Genomic DNA, 23236 nt, shown 5'->3' with positions numbered 1-23236 from the left:
AGGACACTCTGGAAACCTCTGTATCTTTTCTCTGATCCCATTACTTCTACCTTTTATGCAGAGTTTTTTTAGCCTGAGCACAGCCATAATTCAGCGTAGCGCGCTGTGTTCCCACAGTCTTTCTCCAGCTGCCGTGGAAGGCAGCCCTTTAATTTTGAATGGACAGCCTGCCCCACATCTGATGCGTTTTAACCGGGCTCCTTTAAAATTCATGCCTTCTGTTGACCTAGATTTAATTTGGGTGAGTTTTACTGTGCCAACAAAGGTGAGAATGAGTGCAGAGTCTTGTCTGATGCTTTGTGTAGGGAGCACACTGCAGAAGCAGGACCACCCTGCCTCGTTTGTGCACTAACTGCTGTCTCCTTTGTTCCCCAAACCACTTCCCCTTTCAATCTCACAGGCTTAATTAGGACAGCTCTGATGAACATGGACAGAGAAGCAAAAGAGTATTACGAAGTGATTGTCCAGGCCAAGGATATGGGCGGACAGCTGGGAGGATTAGCTGGAACAACCACAGTCAACATCACGCTCTCTGATGTCAATGACAACCCACCCAGATTTCCACAGAGTGAGTATCCACCCTGTCAAGATGGCAAAAAGGGCAGCGCTGCATGACTGCTGTCTGGTCCCATTTCAGCTCTTTGTAAACTGGTGTGGCAATAGCAAGAGATGAGCGTGATTTTGGATCAAAGGAGGAACTTTCCTTCAGAAAATACCAAAACGAAGCCTCCAATGGTTTCTGTCTGCCAAAATCATCAAAAGCAACCTGTTTTTCACAGGGTAGAAAATTAATTTACAGGACAACATTTAAAAAAAGAGAGAATGAGAGCTTTTGTATTCCAAGGCTGCTCATGGCCGTTGCCTTTGGCTGCTAATAGCAGCCCTGGTTCTCTCCTTGTCCTATCTCCAAAAGGCTGTCTGTCAGATCAGGGCCATGTGGCAGTGCTGGAATTTGGAAGATAATGCATTCAACACTGCAGCCAGGCCACTGCAGGGAGCGTCTGGTCACTGAGCTGTGGGCGTCACACAGGCTGTCCCACAGGCTGTTCTCTGGTAAAGGTTCCCCTAAACCTCAGCAGTATACAGCTAAACGATAAGAAATGCAACAGCAACAGTTAATGGAATGTGAAAACAGACACCTCCACTCTTAGCAGAAACATCGCTTCGTCTTTACAAAGTCTTAAAGCAACATTTGCAGTTTTTTGCTCTTTTGTGTGTGTGTGTTAATTATTTTAGGCCAAATTTACCTATTATATTGCATTTAAAAATCAGGAAAAAAAATCAGATTTGTTTGTAGTAAATGTCCCAAAGGACCGATGATAAATTTCTATTTTTTTAAAAAAGTCAATTTTCTGGTGGCATAGATCAGTTCTCAAGCTATTTTAGTCTTGCCGTTTTTCTTATCTGGATGAGGAACAAAAGCTCCTGCAGTTCTTTTTGTTGCTCTGCTTCTCCTCCATCTGTTTCTGCATGTGGCATTGATATATCAAAACACTCCACAAAGACCAGCAAGAAGCATCAACTCCTACTTTCCTTCTCCTTTGAGAACAACTTACTGAACACATCATCGCCAATCCTGTTTGGAAAATGGCATGAATTACAACTTTGATATCAAAGCCTAGGTTAAGGAAAATGAGAACAAATCAAACCCTACCCTTAGTGTTAATCTGCCTTGTAAAGCACAATAATTGGGCAGAGAAAGTGCAGCGAGGACATGAAGTTGGATGGCAGAACTGTATTTTAGAGAAAGCATTTATATTTTTAAAACGTGTAGTTTTAAAAGCATACTTTTAAAATTGAAGTTCTTTCTTTTGCTGCTAAGCAAATTAGTGATGTGCTAAATGTGCTCAAGGCCAGGTTTGTAGGGAGAGGCAGTACATTTGAATAGAGTAACAGTTAAATTTGGGAGAAAGAACAGGCAAGCTTCTGAGCTCTCAAAGCACTGCCGAGGGCTGAAAAAGTTTGTGCAGACTTGGGGAAGGATTCGTGGTGCTCAGCATTTGTGTGTTTATTCCAGTTGTATGTCTTTCCCACTAACTGTGTTTCGTATCCTGCTATAGATAATAGCTGCACCACCGCCTGTGCTAATTGCTCAATTTTTCCATCTGAAGTTCCTGTTTTTGCTTTTATTGCTATCTTGAACAGAACCCTTTGAGCAAACCTGTTGGTAAGACAAACACCTGCACCAAACATTCCCTGGCAACTCAGTCTGGCTGTGGTCTGTTAAAGGCGATCACACTGTGCTGTGTCCACTCTGGGGAGGGTCATAGAGATTCCTCAGACTAGGGGTATTATGGCCCATCTCGAGCCACCTTTTGAATTACTGTGCAGTTTCTGGTTCCTTTTCACAGCTTGTTGTTCTGTTTTTTCCCTGCTTCTTGTGGCAGAGCACTACCAGATGAGTGTGCTGGAGTCTGCTCCTGTCAGCTCCACCGTGGGCCGCGTGGTTGCTAAAGACCTGGACGAAGGCATTAATGCAGAGATGAAGTACAGCCTCGTGGATGGAGATGGACTGGATGTCTTTGATATTAATACCGATCCTAATTACCAAGTTGGCATCATAACTGTGAGAAAGGTAGTAAAGTTTCCTTTTTATAGTAATTTATAGCTAGTGGTCCTGGTTACACTTTATGTGTGCAGTATTCCCCTATGCGTGTAGTTACTTGGCTCCCGTTGCATGGCAGTAGCCCCTTTCCTGCTATAAAACAGCATTTTTTTAACATTCATTGCTAAAATATGAAAGCAGATCACATTCCTAGGAGCAGCCTTTAAAAAGCAGGGACAGCGCTAGCATAAACATGTCTTTTCCCACCAAAGGAATATTCAGATTCACTATTTATCTATTTAAATATTCTCTGTAGCTTAATTATCCTACAATGCAAGAAATTAGATCAATATTTGCATTTGAACTATACACATTTTTCACTCCGGTGTCCCACAAACAATAATAAAGCATGCCTTAGAATTATTTATAAACCAATAAAACCAAGGCAGTGGTTTTTTTTTAATTGCTGCTTGAAGATCCATAAATGCTAATTAGGCTGGAAGAAGCTGTCTCTAAAATGGCAGCTGTGAAGCTGCTAGTGCTCGGTACCGCAGGCTATAGAGAACGGAGTAGACCTTTCTGCTTAGACTCCCTGCTATAGGATATTTATTCTACAGTCTTACATAAGTGCAAGAAGTACTTCTAGGTTACGAAATTGTAACCATATTTCTGAGTAAGTGTATGTCTGGTGTACTAATAAGGGAATATATACTCCCTTTAAATGGCCTGGGACAAAAATGTATGCTAAAATGGAAGTACACCTGGGATTGATTTGACCCTGCAAGTCTCTGTGCCCTACAGCAAAGCATTTAAGCATGTATTTATGGTCACTTCTCTCCAACTCTTGTTCATGTGCACTAAGCCCTAAAGTTAAGTGTGTGTTTAAATGTTTTGCTAGAACAAAACAAATGTTGAATAAAAACCCTACTGGAATTTTTCACTTATGTATTGATGACATAAAGTAGTTTATGTGGAGTACATATGTCAATTAGTGTGAGTGACATCGGTTATCCTAAATACAGCTTTACTAGGTGTTAATTTGTACCAGAAGCAGTTATAAAAAGTTTATGACATCAGTCATACTGGATATGTACTGACATCACACTGCTCAATCCATCCACTGTATATAAATGTCTTTAGAATGTGATCTATACCTGCCACTGCTTGAAATCTTGCAATCATCGATAGCCAAACATTGGAAAGTTTCCTTTGGAGCTATGCAACCAAAACCAAAAATTGTCATGCAGTTGGTATTGTTAGAAAATAATATCACAGTAAGGGGAAAAAGGGAAAGAGAATTTCTAAAACCAGAATGAATTCTTTGAAAAAAAGGCCTCTCTTCTCTCAGCTGTGTCCTCGGCAGGAGGCAGCCTGCGTGCCCTCCTTACACAGCCATGCATCCAAAGCAGAAGGTACATGGAAGGCTCAGAAGTCTAAGCCATGGCAGTCAAGGAGGCCAAAGCAAACTGAGGTGGTCTGAGCCCAGAAGTGTGGTGGCCTACCACATGTGTTTAATTTTTCTTTTTTTTTTTTCCTAACTTGAGAACCCTAGGCAAATATTTCCTAACATAGTTGGGTTTTATAGCTTTTAAGTGTTTCTGTGATTTAAGTGCTCTTTTTATAACAGCTTTTTGGTTTATGTGCAGTGTTTCTCACACAATCTTCTTCATGTGAGAATCCAGGAGATAGAATGGCCTCCTTCCTGATATACATTCAAGCAGCTTTGCATTGTACACTCCTTGCCAGATGGACAATAACTATTGCTTGATTGTGTGAATATATTTATTGTTATTCTACGATGCATAAATACGCAATTGGTAGACCATAATGACTCTGTACTAATGGGTAATATATTTGTACATCTAGTAAATCCTTGCTAACAAGTGCTATGTCTGCTGTAGCCACTGATTCACCAAGAGAACTAAGTGCAGCAGGAGTAAGTTTTGGATCATCTGCTTGTACCTCCATTTTCTTGCCCAGCTCCTTGCCCTGTCTAGTCATGTGTCTTCAAAGTGAAAGAGCTGAAAGGAAAAAGCAAAGGTTTTGGATGAGAACAGGAATAGTCTTACTGGAGTCTGAATGAACTGGTAGTTCCACATACAGCACTCCAATTTGTACAAATGCAGCCACACATTTTGAAAGCCATCCACGTAACAAAAATGAGTATGATATCCCACTGGGCAACCCTGAGAATGGGGACATTTCTTCCCTGGTACAAAGTCCATCCTGCTTAGGGTCTGTGTTAAGGAGATCCACTTGTGCTGGCTTTCAGCATTAATACTCCCTGAGATACAGAAATAAAGGGCTGTGATCATTTAATCCCTGTATGATTGCTTGTAACTTCTGCTTGGAAAAATATGGCTGTGTCCTCTGTAAATTGCACTTAATCTGGTGAAAAAGTTCCATGCAGTCATTCTTGTCATGTTTTCTCTTATTGGGATTGGTAAATTGCACATTAAATATGAAATTGTCCATTTAAATCCAAGCAGGTTTTAGAGAAGCTCCATTTAATTCAGGGATCTGTGAAAAGGAGCATAGAGGGAAATTAAAGATTTATTTATAGAAAATTTCAGTGTCAGAATCTATTATTTCCATACCCAGGATCCCCAAGTAAATAACTTTATCTAGAAAGGAAATCAAGTTCACGCAAGTACTAACAGATAAAGCTCATCTCTTCTTATGCATGATCTGGGACCTCCTCATCATGACTGCCACCAGTGCCCATTTCTGAGGAACCAGCTCCTCACATCTTTGCCTCTTTTCAGATGCTCCCAAATTACCTGTTTCTGCCTGTTTTTCTTTTTCATTTCTGTTTTTTTCCCAGAGTAGAATGAAAATGTGAATCACAATATCAGGGTGTTGCAGCCACTCTTGTTTTCATTATAGCAAGAAGAATGAAAGAATGCACATTTTAAAGTGACTGCAGTATGAATACATATTGCAAACTGACTTTTTTCAGTTCAACTGTCAAAAATAATTAAAAACAAGATGCAGGCATTGCCACTGCCAGTACAGCTGTCACTCAGTGCTCTGTTTCCACCTGCAAATATTAATCTTTATTACCCTTGTGAATAAAACTCATTGAAGAGATTTATTATTTACGATAAGAATTAGCTTATATGAGAGGGCATCTTTTTCTTCTGAAGATTAAAATATGGACTAAATCATGTGCTGCAGCTGGCCTAATCATAGATCCGATTTTTCTCCTTAGCCTTTAAGCTTTGAGAGCAAGAAAAGCTACACCTTGAAAGTAGAAGGTGCCAACCCCCACCTGGAGATGCGCTTCCTGAACCTGGGTCCTTTCCGAGACACCACCACTGTTCACATCAGCGTAGAGGATGTGGATGAGCCTCCGGTTTTCGAGCCCAGTTTTTACTTTGTGGAGGTGCCTGAGGATGTGGAGATTGGGGCCACCATACAGATCATTTCTGCCAAGGACCCGGATGTGACCAACAATTCAATCAGGTCTGTCTTTTCTTCTTGTGTCCCCCAGGATTGTTACCTGATGCCTCTGGTTGATGGACTGATTGGTGATGGGGCTGATGCAGGGCAGGTGGGAAGGACTCTTTCTTTCCAGCCTGTGATAGTCATCGGTGAGTTTAATCAAACAAGATCTCATACTACAGAGGCCTGGTTACAACCGGCAAAGCAAAGCAGGAGCTCACCCTTGCTTTTTCTGTGGCACACATAGCTAGCATTGCCATGAACTGGTCAAGGCAAGACCTGACAGAGTAAATTAAAAACAATCTCCAGACCTTTGTGCTTTTGCTGGCACAGTCTGACAACAAAACTGACAGCATTGCTGAGAATCTGCTGTAGGACTGAGGGGAAAGTAATGAGCTCACTTTTCTCTTCCCGTTCTGTTTCAAAACCATTGCTATTTGCAACCTGTCTTTGTCAACAGCTCAAATGCACAGCTACATTTGGAGTAGTCTGAATGCATACTAATGAGCACGCATGAGCCACTGAATTATATAGTGTCTGGTCAAAGCTGCAGAGCTAAATGTACCTATAAGGAGTTATGGAAGGTAAAAGGTGTATTTACAGCCATGGGAGCTGCAGAGCTACAACTCAGAAAGGAGCCATAAGGGCAGCTTTGTATGATAGCAGTACTGTTTTCCATGGTGGCTGCTGAGCCAGCCCAATTTATCAGAGAAGACTGATTTTCTCTGAGGCCAGCCCACTTACTGGTTTTCACTGCCTGCAGAAGCTCCAGGTGCTTGCAAGTTACTAATCCCAGCAGGTCAGCTGCTCCTCTCACCTGAGAAGTGCTTTGGGTGCTGACCCTGAACCTGTGTCAGTTTGGATTCCGAATAGTCTGCACTCAGCTGTACTCAGTACTGGGAAATACTGGTAAGAGTCATAATACTGAGTATTGAGAGTCTTTGAAGAAAGGGAAGTCTATATGAGCAACTCTATGGGCTTCAGCTGAGAGATGCAAGCAGACACAAAGCCTGTTTTTCTTGATGTGTTACTGCTGTAATTAAGTTTTTCATCTCTTCTACTTAATATACCTACTTTTTTCTACCTACATTATAAAGCTATCCTACTTCTCATGACATTGTTTCAAATTACTGAGTAAAACTAAACTGTTATACTGTCTGCAGCACAGCTTCATTACCCTAAACTTTTTTTTCTGCCTGCATCTATTTTGCTGATAGCCGTCTAGCATTATCCGGACACTGCAGCACAAACAGCTTTGTGCTAATCTGCTTTAAATAGTATAAAAATAATTCTGTGGAGTATTGGCAGTGTTCGTTGTTATTTTTAATGAGTTTTCTCTTAGTTTTCTTGAGAGCTTTCCAGTGACTACCTGTGATGGAAAAGCACTCTAGAAAGCATAGAAGGCATGGCCAAGGATATTTAAAAACAAGTTCCACATTTTAGAGATTCCTCTGTAACTTTTTTCTGTCCCACCTTTCTTCTTTCTTTACTTCCTATCTTCCTCCCTTCCCACCACTTTCCTTTCTTTCTTCCTCCACACCTTGTACATACAAATGTGAAAGACTGAGATAGAGAAAAAAATAAGAATAAATACTATTTGAATACCACTTGTAATGCTAACTAAAATGCAAATGTCAAGTATTGCTTCTCCTACTGCTTGCCTCTAATGTGGTTTCTTCCATCCACACCAACTCTGTGCTGTATCAGTCTGGCTATGTTTTGGGCTTGCTCCAATTTCACTTTGCACAGGGTAAAACAAACTAAGAGAATCCCAGATACCTGTCTCGTTACATAAGACAGAATATATCTGAAATTAGAATTGAGACCTGACATGTCCTTTGGCCTTTTTCTCAATTACAGGAGTCGGGTCATATCTCAGCAGGGCTCTGGACCCCCATACTGTGAACTTCCAATTGCTATAAGTACACCATCGTTGTCTGAGAAGTACACTGATTGTTGTCAGGGGATTTAGGAAGACTACCTCCAGAGTACAATAGAAATGAGTGTGTAGGAGCAGGCCTTATTAACAGGACAACATACATTCAGAATCCAGGCTAGGACTCCACCTGTGTTTCTTGACACCAGTGATTAATACTGCACCACTGATCTCAAGGCCGTATTCAATTTCATATACTCATTGGCCTTAAACTGTCAGAGGGAAATTCTTTTTATAGACTCATGCAAAAATAATTATTATAGCAAAATATAGCAGCCCTCGTACATATTTCCCAAATAAATCAAATTCCTCAGAAATTTCTTTATTTAAGAAAAGGTAGAAAGAATTGGGAGTGAAAGGGAAGGAAGCCTGCCTTTCCACCCTATTTCATTTTTCTGAAACAGCATAACCTAACAGTACTTTATATCCCAGCTTAATGCATCACTATATAAAGATTGGGCTGGCATTCTCGTTCCAGTGAATGCACTTATGCTGAAAGGAGAAAATTCAGACAGCAAGCCCTGCTCAGCATCTGTTATGACTAATGCTTTCAATTCCCATCAACTTTGAAGAAAGAACCAAGAGAGAAGAAGTCCGGGCTCTGTTCAAGTCTGTGGCATTTGCATAAGCACACGGGCAGCTTTTGCCAGAGGATCTCTTGCCATGTTAACATAATTAGCTAGGAAGGCAACTGGTACAAACTGTTGGTAAGAGTATTTGAAGCACATAATTGAGTATGTTACACACCCTGCAAACGTGCCTTTGCCACCAGTCTTGTCATCTGCTGAAGGAAAACTCGATGACTGATGGGAAAATCCTGACATCCCCCCTTGCAAAGACATGGCTCTGTCAGTAGGGCAGTTCAGGGTTCAAATGCAGTTAATTCCACTGGAAGGAAGCGAGAATGTAAAAGCGAGATCAAGGGAGTGGTTCCTCCTCCTCAGCCCAAGTGCCTAGTGAAGGAGTTGGTATGAAGTCATTTTCAAACAGTCTGAATTGTGCCCAAGGGAAAGGTATAATTATTTTGCTTAGAAAAAGAGCTTGCACTCCTCACTGACAGATTTTCTCTGTAAAGCAGATGTTCCTATACTGAGCTGTGTCTTGCTTTGAGGCTGCTTCCTCTAAATCTTCCTGTCCTCCATCTCCATCCCAGCAGTACTCGTTGTTACGTGCCATTAGCCATGCAAACTACTCATTTTTCATGTGTCTTGCTCTGTACCTATACTGGAGCACACAGCTGAGTTGTGGATTTGCTATATAGGATTCCCAGTATATAAGGCCTCAAGGTCCCTTATAGCCCCATTTTAGATATTGAAAGGCTGCTGTCAGGTCTCACAGGAGTTACAAAATGCTTTCAATATGTACTCTTGCAGGTACTCGATTGACAGGAGCAGTGATCCGGGGAGGTTCTTCTATGTTGACATCACTTCAGGAGCACTGATGACTGCAAGACCTCTGGACCGGGAGGACGTTTCCTGGCACAACATCACAGTGCTGGCCATGGAGCTGAGTAAGGAGAATGCAGACTGTGCACAGATTATAGAGATGTAATAGACAAAGCAGGCTGAAAGACCAGGATTCAGCAATTTATAGGACCTTATGTATTGAAGGGGAAGTGACATTGAGTTACTTCTCAGATACCAGCAAGCCAGTGCTATATTTTATTAATTTCTTATGCTTCTTTTCACAAGGTGCTGGGAAAACGGGAGGCTGGCAATTAAATGCAGAGTGCATTTTTTTTCTTTTCATTAGTATTCTAGGGATTTATTTAAAACTCTTCCTGAAATATGTCTCTGTGAGAGCTCTGTTTCTCCAGAAGGACTGGGCAGGTGCAAAGGCTGTGCAGCTGCCAGAGCTGCCAGTCCTACCTGCGAGGACCGCATGGTGCAGGGATGGCAGGCAGCAATGATTCTTTACTACTGATTTGCTGCTGGAAATCTGCTCTGGGCCAGTAGCGAGTGAGTGGCACCACCATCTGCTCTCTGCATGGATGATTTGTGGAGAGTGCTGTGGGATCTTCTTGTATGAAAACCCCACAGCAAGTGGAACTTAATAGACTCTCAGGTTTTACAGCGAACTAAAACTCAGCTCAGGATTCACTCCCACCAGATATTTACAAGGCTGTGTGGAACAAGGAGATGCTGGTCATTTCATAGCAACACAATGAAAAATGGTACTCAGTTTGGAATACTCACAAATGTGAGCTTCATAAAGGAGCTTACGATATATGAGCAAATAAGATTCACCCAGTCTTCACTTGAAATCTCTTTGTTCCACACAGCTTTTGGTCAGGATTTCAGTTCATTGGCAGAGGAGCAGCAGTCTTCCAGAAGCTTGCTGCCAAAAGCTGAGCCATTCCTCATCTCTGAAGAAGCTTCTGTTACATCCAGGCTGCACCAGGGATTTGAGGCAGTTTGAAAGGAAACAAATTGTGAGAAGCTGTCCCAAAACCAACCAATCAACTTAAAGTTAGCAGGGAGAATATTTCACAGGAGTCAGGGGGAAATCTGCCACACGTTTGCATGCTGGAACAGCCTACAAAGCTTTCCTGTTGCATTTTTAGTAGCGAGAGCGGCTGGTGACATGATGGGATCTCACCCCATCTGTCTCAATGCTAGCTTTATTTTCAGCCACTGATGGTCATCACAGTTCCATGTAGATGCACACTGCCTTGGAAGTCCTTAGAAGCTGCCCCTGTAGCCGCACCACAAAGCGAGAGCAGTCCGATGATGTCTTTCTTCCTTTGACTCACCCTCCCTGCCTCCTCTGCTGGTTTTGCACTGTATACATGTGCAGCACAATATTTTAACTTAGCTTCAGAAATGCCACAGCTGTGCACTCCTGAAGCTTCTTGTTTCAGAAGTCAGGTGAATGTTATTGAGTATAAATGCAGGCGCTCATGTGGCAGGTGTGTGAGCGAGATATGTATGGGTATGTGGAAAGCCGAAGGTTGAAATTATATATCAGAAAGAAACAGTATAGTATAAGAGTATTATCTCATTGACACAATGTAACACACGTTATGGATTTGGCCCATTGAACTTGCAAGAAAATTCCAGAGTGTAAGGAAATTATTGTTTATACGAACACATCATTTTATGCTATAAAATGAGATATATTTGGAGATCTATGCATGACAGTTTATGGCTCAGACAAGCTTAGTTTTAAAGAAATTTCTAGATTTTTGCTCCCTTTCTTATCTCCTAATCATGATTTTCTTTTTCTCTTTCCTCTTAGAGTTTCATTTTATCTTTTAATGAGGGGAAAAAGTTGTTCTGGGGCAGAAAAAGACAGTAAAATAAAATGTACTCTGTGGCTACCGAGTTTGGAAACTGTGAAGAGATGTGAAATGATGTCTGAATATACTGGGCAAAAGAGCTAATGAACCAGTGGACAGAAATATCACAAATGATGTCATCCAGAATGTGAAATTTTCATTGCAATTTTAAGCCTCAGTGAAATCTTTTCTGTACCATTTCATGTGTTATTGCATTTTAACCCCCTGTACAAAGTAGCAAAAAAAAACTTGACACAATATTTTTGTGTTCAAGGAATATAAATTCTGAGCAGAAAGATACCTGAAATGCAGAAGTACTGTTTCCAACAAGCTCCAAATAAAAAGCCTGTCCTTAAAAACAGCCTCAGCATAACTCACGCTACTGGTATGGAGGCTCAACAAGCAGCATTTCCCAGCCAAAGCTGTGACTGCAGGGCACTGTCTAAAACTTTACTATAGAAATATTCCTCTTTGACTGAACCGAGTTGAAGCCTTTTGTATCCAAAAGAATTTGAAAATGATGTGACCAGATGGAAAGCCAGGATAGATAGAGTAGCATTTGCAGCTTCGTTCTGTGTCATACAATAAGCAAGTGACTGCAGTCTCTGATGGAAAAAAAGTAATTTAATGGGAATCAGTAGTAAAAAGGCTACTGTAGCTCATCAGCAGAGTGGGGAGCTAGCCCTTTCCTTTGCCATGTTTTGCCTTTCCTCACATTGTCCCCCCTCCTTCCAGACAACCCCTCCCAGGTTGGCAGTGTCTCTGTCATGGTGAAAGTCCTGGATGTGAACGACAACGCGCCAGAGTTTGCAAGGTTCTACGAAGCTTTTGTTTGTGAAAATGCCAAAGCAGGACAGGTGAGAAATGCTGGGGATGGCGGGGACTGTCAGGGGGCAAGGGTGTGAGAAAGCCCATCAAACAGGATGGGAATAAAAAACAGGGCTAGCCCAACCAAACATTGCACCTCTCGTGAGCGGTTGCCTGTGCTGCTTTCTAAGGGCAAGCACATCACAATGATGTGTGCATCATGTAGAGCACCCTTTTCTCTCCAATAGTAGTTTCCAAACTCACTGCACAGTACATTTCACTGCTGAAATAAAGCCTGCCCTTGGGCAGGTGCCAGCAGGCAAGCAGCCAGTGTGTCCTGTAGCAGCAATAAAGAGAGGACAAGCGTTATAAGAAATGCCACGGAGTCAGCTCAGCCTGTGTATGACCAGCAAGGCTTACTTGTAAAAGACCCTATTTATAAGAGCCTTAATCACCTCGACTTATGGGAGCTGGACACAATACGCTACATCAGCTTCAAAGGGTGGCAAACTGAGTCCATTCTGCTGTGAACTGGAGATTACAGAGTATCGTAGTTAAAACAGGACTCCCAGTTCTGCACACTGTGAACCCACATCTCCAAGCAAGCAATAATACCTCTTTGCATCAACCCCTTCCAAAGCCCCTTGAACATGGTCTGCCTGTATCACTTGTGGACAGGAGCTCACCCTCGCTGATAGCACTGCAATTTCTACTGCTGATTGCTGGTGGGATGCAACCTGCTGTTTCACTGCCACAGTGGGGGCCTGTGTCTCCAAATGCATGGCTAATAAGCATAGTATAAGCACACAGATGCACAACTGATTATTTATGAAGAAAAAATTACGGTAGCAATATCACTGTTCATTCAGTTGGGCTCCTCCCAGCTTGCTGTGAAACAGAATGAAATAGTTATTCACTGCTGGGGCAACCTGCTCACTAAAAATCATATACAGGATAATTTCATCCTACTAACTTAATAAAGAACATAAGGAATAAAAATCATTGCCCAGACATTTTGCTGGTTTTGAAAGGAGTGTCAGGTTTTGGATATTAGGGAAACTTCTTTTCTGGAAGAGGAATAAGACACTGGCACAGGCTGCCCAGGGAGATGGTGGAGTCTTTGCCCTGGAGGTGCTCAAGAAACATGTAGATGCATCAGTGAGGAACACAGCACGGTGGGGATGGGTTAGCAGTTGGATTAGATGACCTTAGTGGTCTTTTCCAACCTTAATAGTTCTATGATTCTAAACCTCTGTAAGTGAGTTGACAAACCTCTTGGATTTATTATTGTCTTAGTTTCTTTCCTTTGTTTTATTTGTTGCTCATACAAAGCATCTGTGTGGTTGCATTTTCTCTTTGTTTTCCACTGGTTTTTCGGAAGAGCTTAATGATAAAAGGAACCAACCTCAAGTCTTTTTCTACCTGCAAAACGAAGCTGAAAATATGTTTGGGCTTTCTTACAAGCTCTCTAAAGCATGGTGTATTTTCTGAACACCCTGGGTTCTCAAAAGAAAAGGTATGACAAAAGATAGACACATGGGGGAAAAGTTTTATCTGAACCAAATTATCTCCTCCTTCGTTTAAAAGTGATTTGCAGAGTGATAGCAAAATAAAATGAAACCTGCAAGGCAGTTTTATCCCAGGTTGCTTATATTTACATACATAAATATAAATAATGTTTATTGTTTATTTGTTTACATGAGGCATATATAGCTTCTCACCTGCTTCTGCTTGTTCTTGTATTGTGCAGCTGATCCAGACAGTGAGCGCCATTGACCGGGATGACCCACAGGAGGGTCAGCACTTCTACTACAGCCTGGCTCCAGAGGCAGCCAACAACCCCAACTTTACTCTGAGGGACAATCAAGGTAATCAGAGCAGACGTGGACAGTTAGCTACTCTAATTTCTAATGTCCAAGTTGGGCTCGAGAGTCTGCAACTTACAGTGTGTGATAAGACTGCCGTTTCAAATAATACCAAGTGACACCTGCTCCTTAAAGGCAATGATAAAATGACATCTTTCTTAATACATTTGAAGGTTATATGATATTTTCTTCTCTATAAGTAGTCTCTAGCAATAGGCCCCCTTTTCTTCTTTGAGGAAATGTGTCAGTGTTTTGTGCAAATTCAGGTCTTGTGGTCAGGCTGCAGGCATCTTGGATTACTAGGGTGGAAATCGTATTCATTGAAAAGGAGATGCTTAAAGGTAGGCTAGAAACTGGAATGAGGATACAAATCTGAAGGGAATTATGTTGCTCTTTTTTGTACTCTTCTTATTTTCTTCCAGGCACTGAAATGGAAGTTTCTCATATTGTTTCCATCTTTTTCCTCAAGCACTTTTTTTCTTCCTCTATGCATATTCTCATTTACTGCCTAGGAAAGGCAGGGAGGTGGGGAGAGATGCCAGGCCTTAGGGAGTAATTTGAAATACAGCTAAATGTCTATGTAAAATGTTTCAGCAGAAACTGAAATACCAGTGGGGAGACTCGTGGCAAAGGGCTGGCATTTGTGTATCCTCACCAGTGAAATTCACTTCTTTTAGGGAAGTTTTGGTGGTTTTGGAGCCTGAAGGAAAACTCTGTTGTGAGCATGCATTCACATGTCTCTAACTGATAGCGGATCTTTGTGGGCAAACGAGGGTGCAGAAGTGAAGTCCACAGCTGCCTTCCGCAAAAAAAAAAGAGAGATGACCTTGAATAACCCAGTGCAGAGCACCAAAAGTTGATGTGGTGTCAGTAGGAGAGTGCAAAGAACCACAAACCAGCAAGGAATGCTATTAGAAATGGGGATAGAGGCACCTGCAGCATCTGTGACCTTTTCTCCAGGCATAGTGCTGATCCTACTCCCACATGAGCACACATGCCTACTTGTCACACTTGTTTCCATAAGCCCCCATCTGTGCCTCTTGCAAGCATATGAAAGAGTAACCTAATGGCTAATAAACAATCTTCTTCCATCGCTAACCAAGTATATCTTAAAAGATGCTTCTTGCAGAGGCTGGAGCTCTCCTTCACAGCATGCTAGTGCTTTTACATCCCAGAACCATTTTATCCTTCAGAGTCCCTGAAGTCTCACCACACCACTTCTTGCATTTTTATCTCTCATTCTCTCTTTTCCTTTTTTTTTTTTTTTTACTTTTGAACATATATTGCCAAAATACATTAGAAGATAAAACACGACCATTGCTAAAACATTTGGCAGTCTAGGCTCATTCTATCCTGAAGGCATTGTTCTAAAAAAGGAAACACATAATTCCCACCATCAGATGCATTTTTTCTGTCTAAGGCCATACATGCTGTAATTAATAGTGACAGCAGTGACTGAATGGCTGTGCCTTCTGCTTTTTGTAAAATACCAGTTTTCCAGAGCTACATATCATGAGAAGCACAGGGTACTGTTGGTTACAAATCTGAAATAAAAACGTGAAGTATCATACCACTGACTATTTGAAATATACACATTAAGGGTTAATTTACTGCCTTGGCAATTTGGAGTGCAGTAGTTGTTTCAGTACCAATAATTTATATTTATATTTTCATCCAGGGACCACTAAGTACTTCATAAATTATAAGATTTAGTCACCGAAGGCAAAGATATACTGCATGTCACAGAATGGCAAGACAAGGAATGGAACCTGCCTTGCTCGTTGCAGCCTGTGCATCTAACCATGAGACAGCAATGCTTTCCTGGCTGTGGGAAGACACTGTTCAGATCAGCAGTTGTGCTAATTAGTTGGTTGTGCCATTCAGCAGTAAGAAAAACTGCAAGACGTCAAGCCATCTTCGCAGCAATGAAAACTCGAGTAACAAATAGATCACAGTTCACATTCTGATGAGCTGCTTTACATATTTCTTTGACCCTTCTTATTACAGTCTCTGAGAACTACTTTAGGCTATTCATTCTCCCCCTAGCTTTGGCAGATAGAGAAATCCTATTGTCTCCACTTTGTAGACAGGGATCTGGGGTGAGGAGAAATTAATCTACTTACATGCCTGGTTCCCTTTGAGTCTGGTGAAATCAGAGGGCAATACACATGCAAGTATCAGCAAAGATTAGGGCCTGAATTACTTCTCAAGGACATGTATGAAATATGTGATGAAGCAGGGAACTGAGCTGAGTTCTCCCTTCTCTTTGGTTACTGTTAGAGGGCATCAGTGAGCTGTCTTTGTCCCACTTCTAAATCTGGGTAAGATAGTGCTGGGAAAGAGTTGGTAAAAGAGGCTTGCTGTAAGAATGGGATGAGCAATAAAATAAGCTTACTAAATATCCAGACTAAACTTTGAGCTGGTCTCTTCTTGGCTTTTATCTGCTGCCCTCCATTTGAGGGTAATAGGAATTAATGAAGAGAGTAGTCACTTGGATGGGTGCAGGCATTGGTGTCATACCACCATCAGGACCATCAGTGGAAGTCCCTGGAAGTCCTCTCTCTTGCATTTCAATTAAAATGTCAGGGAGGAGAGGCTCTAAGGCTTGCTCTCCCAAGCAAACCAGTCAGAATGGCCAGAAGGATAGTTCTCACGTTGACACCAATCTCAGGGGTGCAGGGATACATATTGTGCTCTACAATGCCTCTGCTCAGTGTGGTAGCTAACTGATATCATCCAGTCCTCTGCGAGACAGCAATGCTGTACTGGAAGCTGGATGCAAAAGTATTGTGCATTCTTATTGTGCTTTTTAAATTAATTTACTTTTAATATAATAAGGCTATCATGTTCACTCAGGCCTTGTTGTGTCGATGGCTAGGACTTACTTAGCAGATATCAAATTTAGAAGAAAATAGTACATTCCAGTTTCTGCCATGCTGCTTCACATTCTATCACGTCCTTTGCAGTGCAGCAGCACATCAAATAGCACTGGCTTCTGATGAATCACACAACAAGCTCTGGCACCAGCATATTGCCATTGTGGTGTAACAGGTACAGTGATTCCTTAGGGATGACTTATGTAGATGCTAGTACAGAGCAAAACAGAGCAAAAGGGCTGAAACATAATGCTGACAGACACCCAGAGAACCATATGGCCAAGAATATTTAGGATCTATGTGATAGGATCAGCACATCACAGTAAAGTTATATGTATATATATACATATACCCTTCAATATTTGATTACAGAAACTTGTTTTTTAGCCTGAAAAAAAGAATATATATATATATATATGGTTAAAAACTCTTGAGGTCTCTCCTAAGTGATTTTGCACAACTTGAATCACTGCCCGTGATTTCTTCTACAGGCAAAGTATGGCCAGCTCCAGAATAATGAAGCCTTTTTCCTTCACAAAGAGCAGTTTCACATAAAATGAAGGTTTGCTGTCACCTAAGTGAAATTTATGACTTCTGTTACAGGCCAGTTTAAACAGCATGAGTCTTTCACCCAGGAAAGAGAAAGGCAACCAAACCACTGCACTGCTAAGATGCCTGAAGTGCAATATAAATCCAGACATTTTGTCATTTTCTGCCCTTTGGGTTGCTTTTTCTCATGCCACAACAGGCCAAATAATGAAAAGATATGGTATTGATAGCTGGGCAGCATGTACTGGAGGGCACGTAGCCTGAAAAAGGAATGAAAGCACTTGTATGTGTCCCAGGAGAGGGAGGAGTGTGGGGCTCACAGTGGGGAGCCCTTGTTCAGGAGTTGTAGGGCACTGATCTCTGCTGGGTCTTAGGACATGATGCTGAAAATGTGTCTGCATCTGTCACACCTGCTGCACTCATTCAGAGCAGCACAGCCTATTGAAGGATGGTAAAATCAGCAAAAGCTCAAACATCATCCATTTTAAGCAACCTTGGGGATTTCATCCTGCATCTGGTGCTATTTGGTGGTTCTTCTCAAAGCCCCAGCTCTTGGGATCCCATGATTTAAGGAGATGCTACAGTTTTGTAGCAGGCACAGGTGCACTTCAGTGTTTTACACTTTCAGAGCAAAAGCTTGAAATGTCATGGATATATAAGGCGTGAAAGATCCTGAGATTGCTTTTAAAAACAAACTATGGAGCCTGACTCTCAGTACTTGCATACACCAGTATTGCCTGATGTTGAGAGCTTCGCAGCACAAAATATGGAACTTGCAGCATAGTTTAAGTCTGGCAGGGAAGCATAAAGAGTCCATCTTGAATTTGCATACATTCCAAAGCTGGCTGTATATAAAGCTCATAATCTCACTCCTAAAGGCCATCAAATACTTTCTGATATTGCTGATTAACCTGCAAGTCAATCAGTCTCTGCACTGAAGAAAATCACCAAAGATTTTAATTTTAGCAGTGAGTTGACATGGAAATAATTATAGAATCGTAGGGGTGGAAATTAAACAATCAGTTGTTGGTATCATGTTTTTTTTCAGAGTTTACTTGTGATTGCATTACTGGCTGGTTCCAGGCAGCCAGCTCCATTGTGCCAACCCAGCAAGGACCAGCTGATTGACATCCTGCATTTCCAAGCACAGCACATGTATGCTGGAAGCAACCTAAAGATGCAGATAGCCAGACCACAGCCTCTTTTGAACCCAGGGAACAGGCAACAAAACTAAGTAGTAAAAGAAACTGCATGAAGCTCAAATCCCCAAAATCTCACAGCAACACTGTGCATGGTCAGGGTTTGTAGGTCTGCCAAAAGAGAAAAAAGATCCTTTGTTCTCTACCTATCTTTGCTGGCCCAGGATTTGCAAACATGTTTGTAAGATGTGCCAACTTTCCTGCAGGTTCTTTTAGATGCCCCAGTGGGCCAAATCATATTGGAGACATTCAATTCAGCCTTGCTCTTTCCCAAAGTCTCTAAGGCCACAAAGCTTAAAAGCCAGTAAGGCAAAATACACTGACCTCCAAAGAATTTGCCATGGTATTTCTGAGATAATACTTGAGGAGAACAAAGCCCTGAATCCACTCTCCTTCTTACGAGGAAACTCAGTGCACAGTTTTAGGAATTTGAGGGAGAAGGTAGACAGGAATTCTGAAGCCATTGGAAATCCTGACATTAAGTATATATACATAGCCCTGTTCTTTTATGTATATATACACATACACACACACACATATATGGAGGAAAAGTGCCAGATGAAGGAATTTCCCTCAACGTGAAAATTAAAGACAATCTCCTCTTAGGTCACTCTCTTACACCTTTGTTTCTGCAGCATCATTTCAACCCTTTTTGTTTCAAGTTCTAATAAAAATCAGGTGGCAGAAGGTCAAATTAAAGCAGAACAATTTTGACAATTATGACAAAGTACTCTGACTTTTTCTAATGGCAAAAGTGCTGATGAAATTGCACATATTTTTCACTGAAAAAAATGTTTAGTTGCAAAATTTTCAACTCACTGCTCTTTAGGATAACCAGCTGTCATTTTTGTTATCTTTTGTTCCTTTGTTCCCTGTCTTCTTGTTGCCTCAAGCAGATGGCCGTGCCATGTATCAAAAACCATAAAGACAACCTGAACATGTCTGCAAGGGCTATACACCAGCATCTACAAAATGGTGGCAGCTCTTAAGAGCCATGTCTAGAAAAGGTGCTGAGCAAGAACAAACAGGGATAACAAATTTCCTTCAACTATTCATTTCCATCCTGCTTTCTGTGAGCTCTTCTAGCTAAAACTGAAGGCTGGGAGTTTGCTCTGGGCACTTTAAGTCAGAAAGGGTAAAAGCAACTCGTAAGGTGTGCATGCCTTGCAGTTTTTGAGCTGTGGCCTCAGAAGATATTGAAATATGAGAGGCAGAGGCAAAACGCTGATTAGTGACAAACTGTTTCTTAAAAAAGGATAAGGAAAAAAAAAAGAGGGAAGACAAATGGATGTGGGTCTAGGGCTGATTTTTTTTAAACCTCTTTTTCTGATGAATATATTTGTTCTTCTTTTCTCTCCATTTGTTTTCCACCCATAGACAACACGGCGTGGATTTTGACAAGGCGCTCTGGCTTCAGACAGCACGAGCAGAACATCTTTTACCTCCCCATCCTGATCAGCGACAACGGCCGCCCTGTGCTGAGCAGCACAGGCACGCTGACAGTGCACGTGTGCAGCTGTGACGAAGGCGGCATGGTGATGTCCTGCAATGCTGAGGCTTACGTCCTCCCCGTCAGCCTGAGCAGAGGAGCTCTCATTGCAATCCTCGCCTGCATATTTGTCCTGCTAGGTAAAGCTTTGTCTGCTTCTTGGGAGGATGAGCTCTTCTATCCTGGCCAGGGGGTTGCTGATGTACTAAAGATGAAGGATACACATGCACACGCACACACATGCATGTATATACATGTTACATGTTGACACAAACATGTATATAAAGGGCCAAAACATGGAACAGATGTAGTCGGCCCCATATTGCTTCAGACAGGGGTATAGAGATGGGGGAAAAAATACAGCCTGCAAATATTCTGGCAGATCCCCATTGTGCCAGGATGTCTCATATGGCCCTGCTATATGAGAAGAAGTATGTCAAGAGGAAGTAGAAAACTGAGAATCTTCCATGTGTTCTCTTTCCACAAACATATTTCATCTTTTTTGTTTGGTTGTTTGAGTTTTTTTGCCCAGACCTTCTATTTCCTCTGTTAGCCTTTAGTATTAAAAGAACTTCTGTTCCCTTGTTCAATCTCTTGAGTTGTGAGATATTACAACTCAAAACACATTTTCCCTGAAATTTCAGAGGGTCAGTCTGAGGAGCAGTAGAGTAGTAAAAACAAAAAAAAAAAATTTAAGTTCTATCTCTATAAAGAAGTCTAGTTGCCTCAACCCAAACTTTCAGCATTCAAAACCCTTGCTGAGTTCTAGCTGAAGATAGTCAAGAAGTGACAGTACATTTTCTGCAGTGAAGACCACTTGGTGCCTGTATATGCTAAGAATCATCTGCATCTCAGTATTGCTGAGCAACTGCAGTAATTCTACTCAGCCCAAAGCAGCATTTTTCAGATAAACAGAAATGTTTTGGAGCAGATGAAGGAGCTACCTCAGCCATTTTCCATGCAGGGAGACATACCACTATGGTAAGATCACGATGGAAGATGCACCATTCCCCCACTTATGTCACATGCAGCACGCAGACCAAGAAGCTTTCCTAAAGCAGGCTGCAAATCCACCTACAAAACAGAAAGAAAAGAAAAAAACCCATCTTTGTGAAGCCGTGTGCTGCTGCAGATAAGTAGTTACCGATACTTGATCTGGCTACCTTTAAAGTATCTCAGGTACCACACTGCAAACATTACTGGCTGGATTTGTCCCAAGCGTTGTCCCTAGTCTTGTGACCAAGAGTTAAGACCTAAGGTAAGCTAAGAGACAGGTTAGCAGGACCTCGAGACACCGATCTCAGGCAGATATCTGCATCCCTCCACCTGCAAACATCACAGCTCTTTATATCCGAGGGGCTGCCTCGGGCATAAAGACTTTGCAAGATCTGCCCTGTTACTGATGGCCCCATGTTTCGGTTGCCTCCCACAGTGCTGGTGCTCCTCATCCTCTCCATGCGGCGCCAGCGGAAGCAGCCATACATCATAGACGAGGAGGAGAACATCCATGAGAACATCGTCAGGTACGATGATGAAGGCGGCGGGGAGGAGGACACTGAGGCCTTTGATATCGCCGCCATGTGGAACCCGCGGGAGGCCCAGCTTGTGGTGAAAAACAGGCAGGACATGCTCCCTGAAATAGAGAGTCTCTCCAGATACGTGCCTCAGGCGTGCATCATGGACAACAATGTCCACAATTATGTGCTCGCCAAGCTGTATGAGGCTGACATGGACCTCTGGGCTCCTCCCTTCGACTCCCTCCAGACATATATGTTTGAAGGGAACGGCTCGGTGGCAGAGTCACTCAGCTCCCTACAGTCGGTGACGACAGACTCAGACCAGAGCTACGACTACCTGACGGACTGGGGGCCGCGCTTCAAAAAGCTGGCTGAGATGTATGGTGCCACGGACAGCAGCGGGGCCCTGTGGTAATGGACAAGGAATTGCAGAGGGGTTTCCGTGTGAAATGGCGTCCGATTAGATCCATTCTCATCAGATGCTTCCATGGACATGGGTGAGGCCTCCTAAAATAGCAATACCGTGCTCAAATGAGAATGGGAAGAAGAGTGTGAATGAAGGTCTCTCTGGATCAGCTTTACTTGGTTAAATTAAGTCATATTTTGAAGCAATGAGAAGCAGAAGGAAGAAAGTTTTTCCTGTTTTTCTACAGAAAAATTGGAAAGCTCCACCCCTGGAATATAATGACATTATTCTCTCCCTCCCTCTTTCTCTCTCTTACACATGGCAGCTTACTGAGCTCTGTATGTCTGGGTTCAAAGACCTGTAAACACCAATTGTAATCTCCAACTCACAGAAGACTGGTTCCTCATTGGTTATTTTTCCCCATTGTAGGAGAAAAAAATAAATAAAAAAAGACATGCTTGCTAACAAGAGAAAAAAAACACAAAGCAGAAAATTGAAACTGGAATCTCATAGGGCTCTTTGTAAACTAAACCTCCTTTCCTTGTTGCTAACAGAGTCCTTTCCTAAATCTTTAGAAGCAAGGCTGAGATTTTTTTTTCACCTGGCTTAGAGAGCCGGGGAAAAGGCTTTGACTTTCTGCTCTAGTTTAATGGCTGATCTATGAGTCATTGACATTAATACTAATCCATCTCCTATTGAGTTTGTGTAAATTTATTCTCCTCCCAGCTCTTTAAAACCACGACACTGCTAAACTGCTCAGAACAAAAACAGAAGATCTGCCTCTTTTGCACTGTAGATGTCTCTTCCATGTGCCAAATGTGAAGATTAGATTCTACCAATGAAAGCCAAATAAATTTAAAAAAAGAAAAAGCTATATTTGGTAACTACATGGGTTAGATGGGCTTTCCTAATCTGTGTGAGGTCAATCCAAGGGATGTTTACATACTGTAGATAACCTACTTGAACAAATGCAGTATTATAGACCAATAAATGGATGTAAGAAAATTACATGTATAAGTTTTGTATATTTGTTAATTTTGGTAATAAATATGATGTACTGCATACAGTACAGTACCTTAGCACCTCTTTTAATAAAAGTTAAACAGAAGGGAAAGTCTGATGGCAATTTATTGACTACCTTGCAAACAGCAGTTAGTGCTTATCTGTGGCTTTATTGTCACCTGCCTTGGGCACCAAAAAGAAATGGTTTGCATCGAGGATACAAGCCTTCAGTTTTTAGGTTTGAGCAGACTGCCTCCTGCTTTTATTGGCATTGGCTTGGACAGTGCCCTTAGCAGTGAATCAGCCCGTGCCCAGCCCATCAGA

General features: G+C 41.9%; 1 protein-coding gene across 5 annotated transcripts in view; it reads left to right on the top strand.

Moving 5' to 3' along the window:
* The window catches only part of CDH20 (cadherin 20), a 111411-nt gene extending 88409 nt beyond the window's left edge, over positions 1 to 23002 (top strand). For all 5 annotated transcript variants that reach the window (XM_090137055.1, XM_031589250.2, XM_090137054.1 and 2 more), the window contains 8 exons: positions 401 to 568; positions 2388 to 2575; positions 5757 to 6010; positions 9299 to 9435; positions 11938 to 12059; positions 13760 to 13877; positions 19876 to 20127; positions 21420 to 23002. In XM_090137055.1, the coding sequence (XP_089993181.1) occupies positions 401 to 568; positions 2388 to 2575; positions 5757 to 6010; positions 9299 to 9435; positions 11938 to 12059; positions 13760 to 13877; positions 19876 to 20127; positions 21420 to 21919 (1739 nt within the window). In that variant the 3' untranslated portion in view covers positions 21920 to 23002. The remainder of the gene's footprint in view (positions 1 to 400; positions 569 to 2387; positions 2576 to 5756; positions 6011 to 9298; positions 9436 to 11937; positions 12060 to 13759; positions 13878 to 19875; positions 20128 to 21419) is intronic.
* Positions 23003 to 23236: the final 234 nt, after the last annotated feature.

The sequence above is a fragment of the Phasianus colchicus genome, chromosome 3, assembly GCF_987193195.1.
Source record: "Phasianus colchicus chromosome 3, bPhaCol1.hap1.1, whole genome shotgun sequence".
NCBI lineage: Eukaryota > Metazoa > Chordata > Aves > Galliformes > Phasianidae > Phasianus > Phasianus colchicus.
Note: the sequence above shows the minus strand (reverse complement) of the source record. Positions and strands in the feature narration are given on the sequence as shown.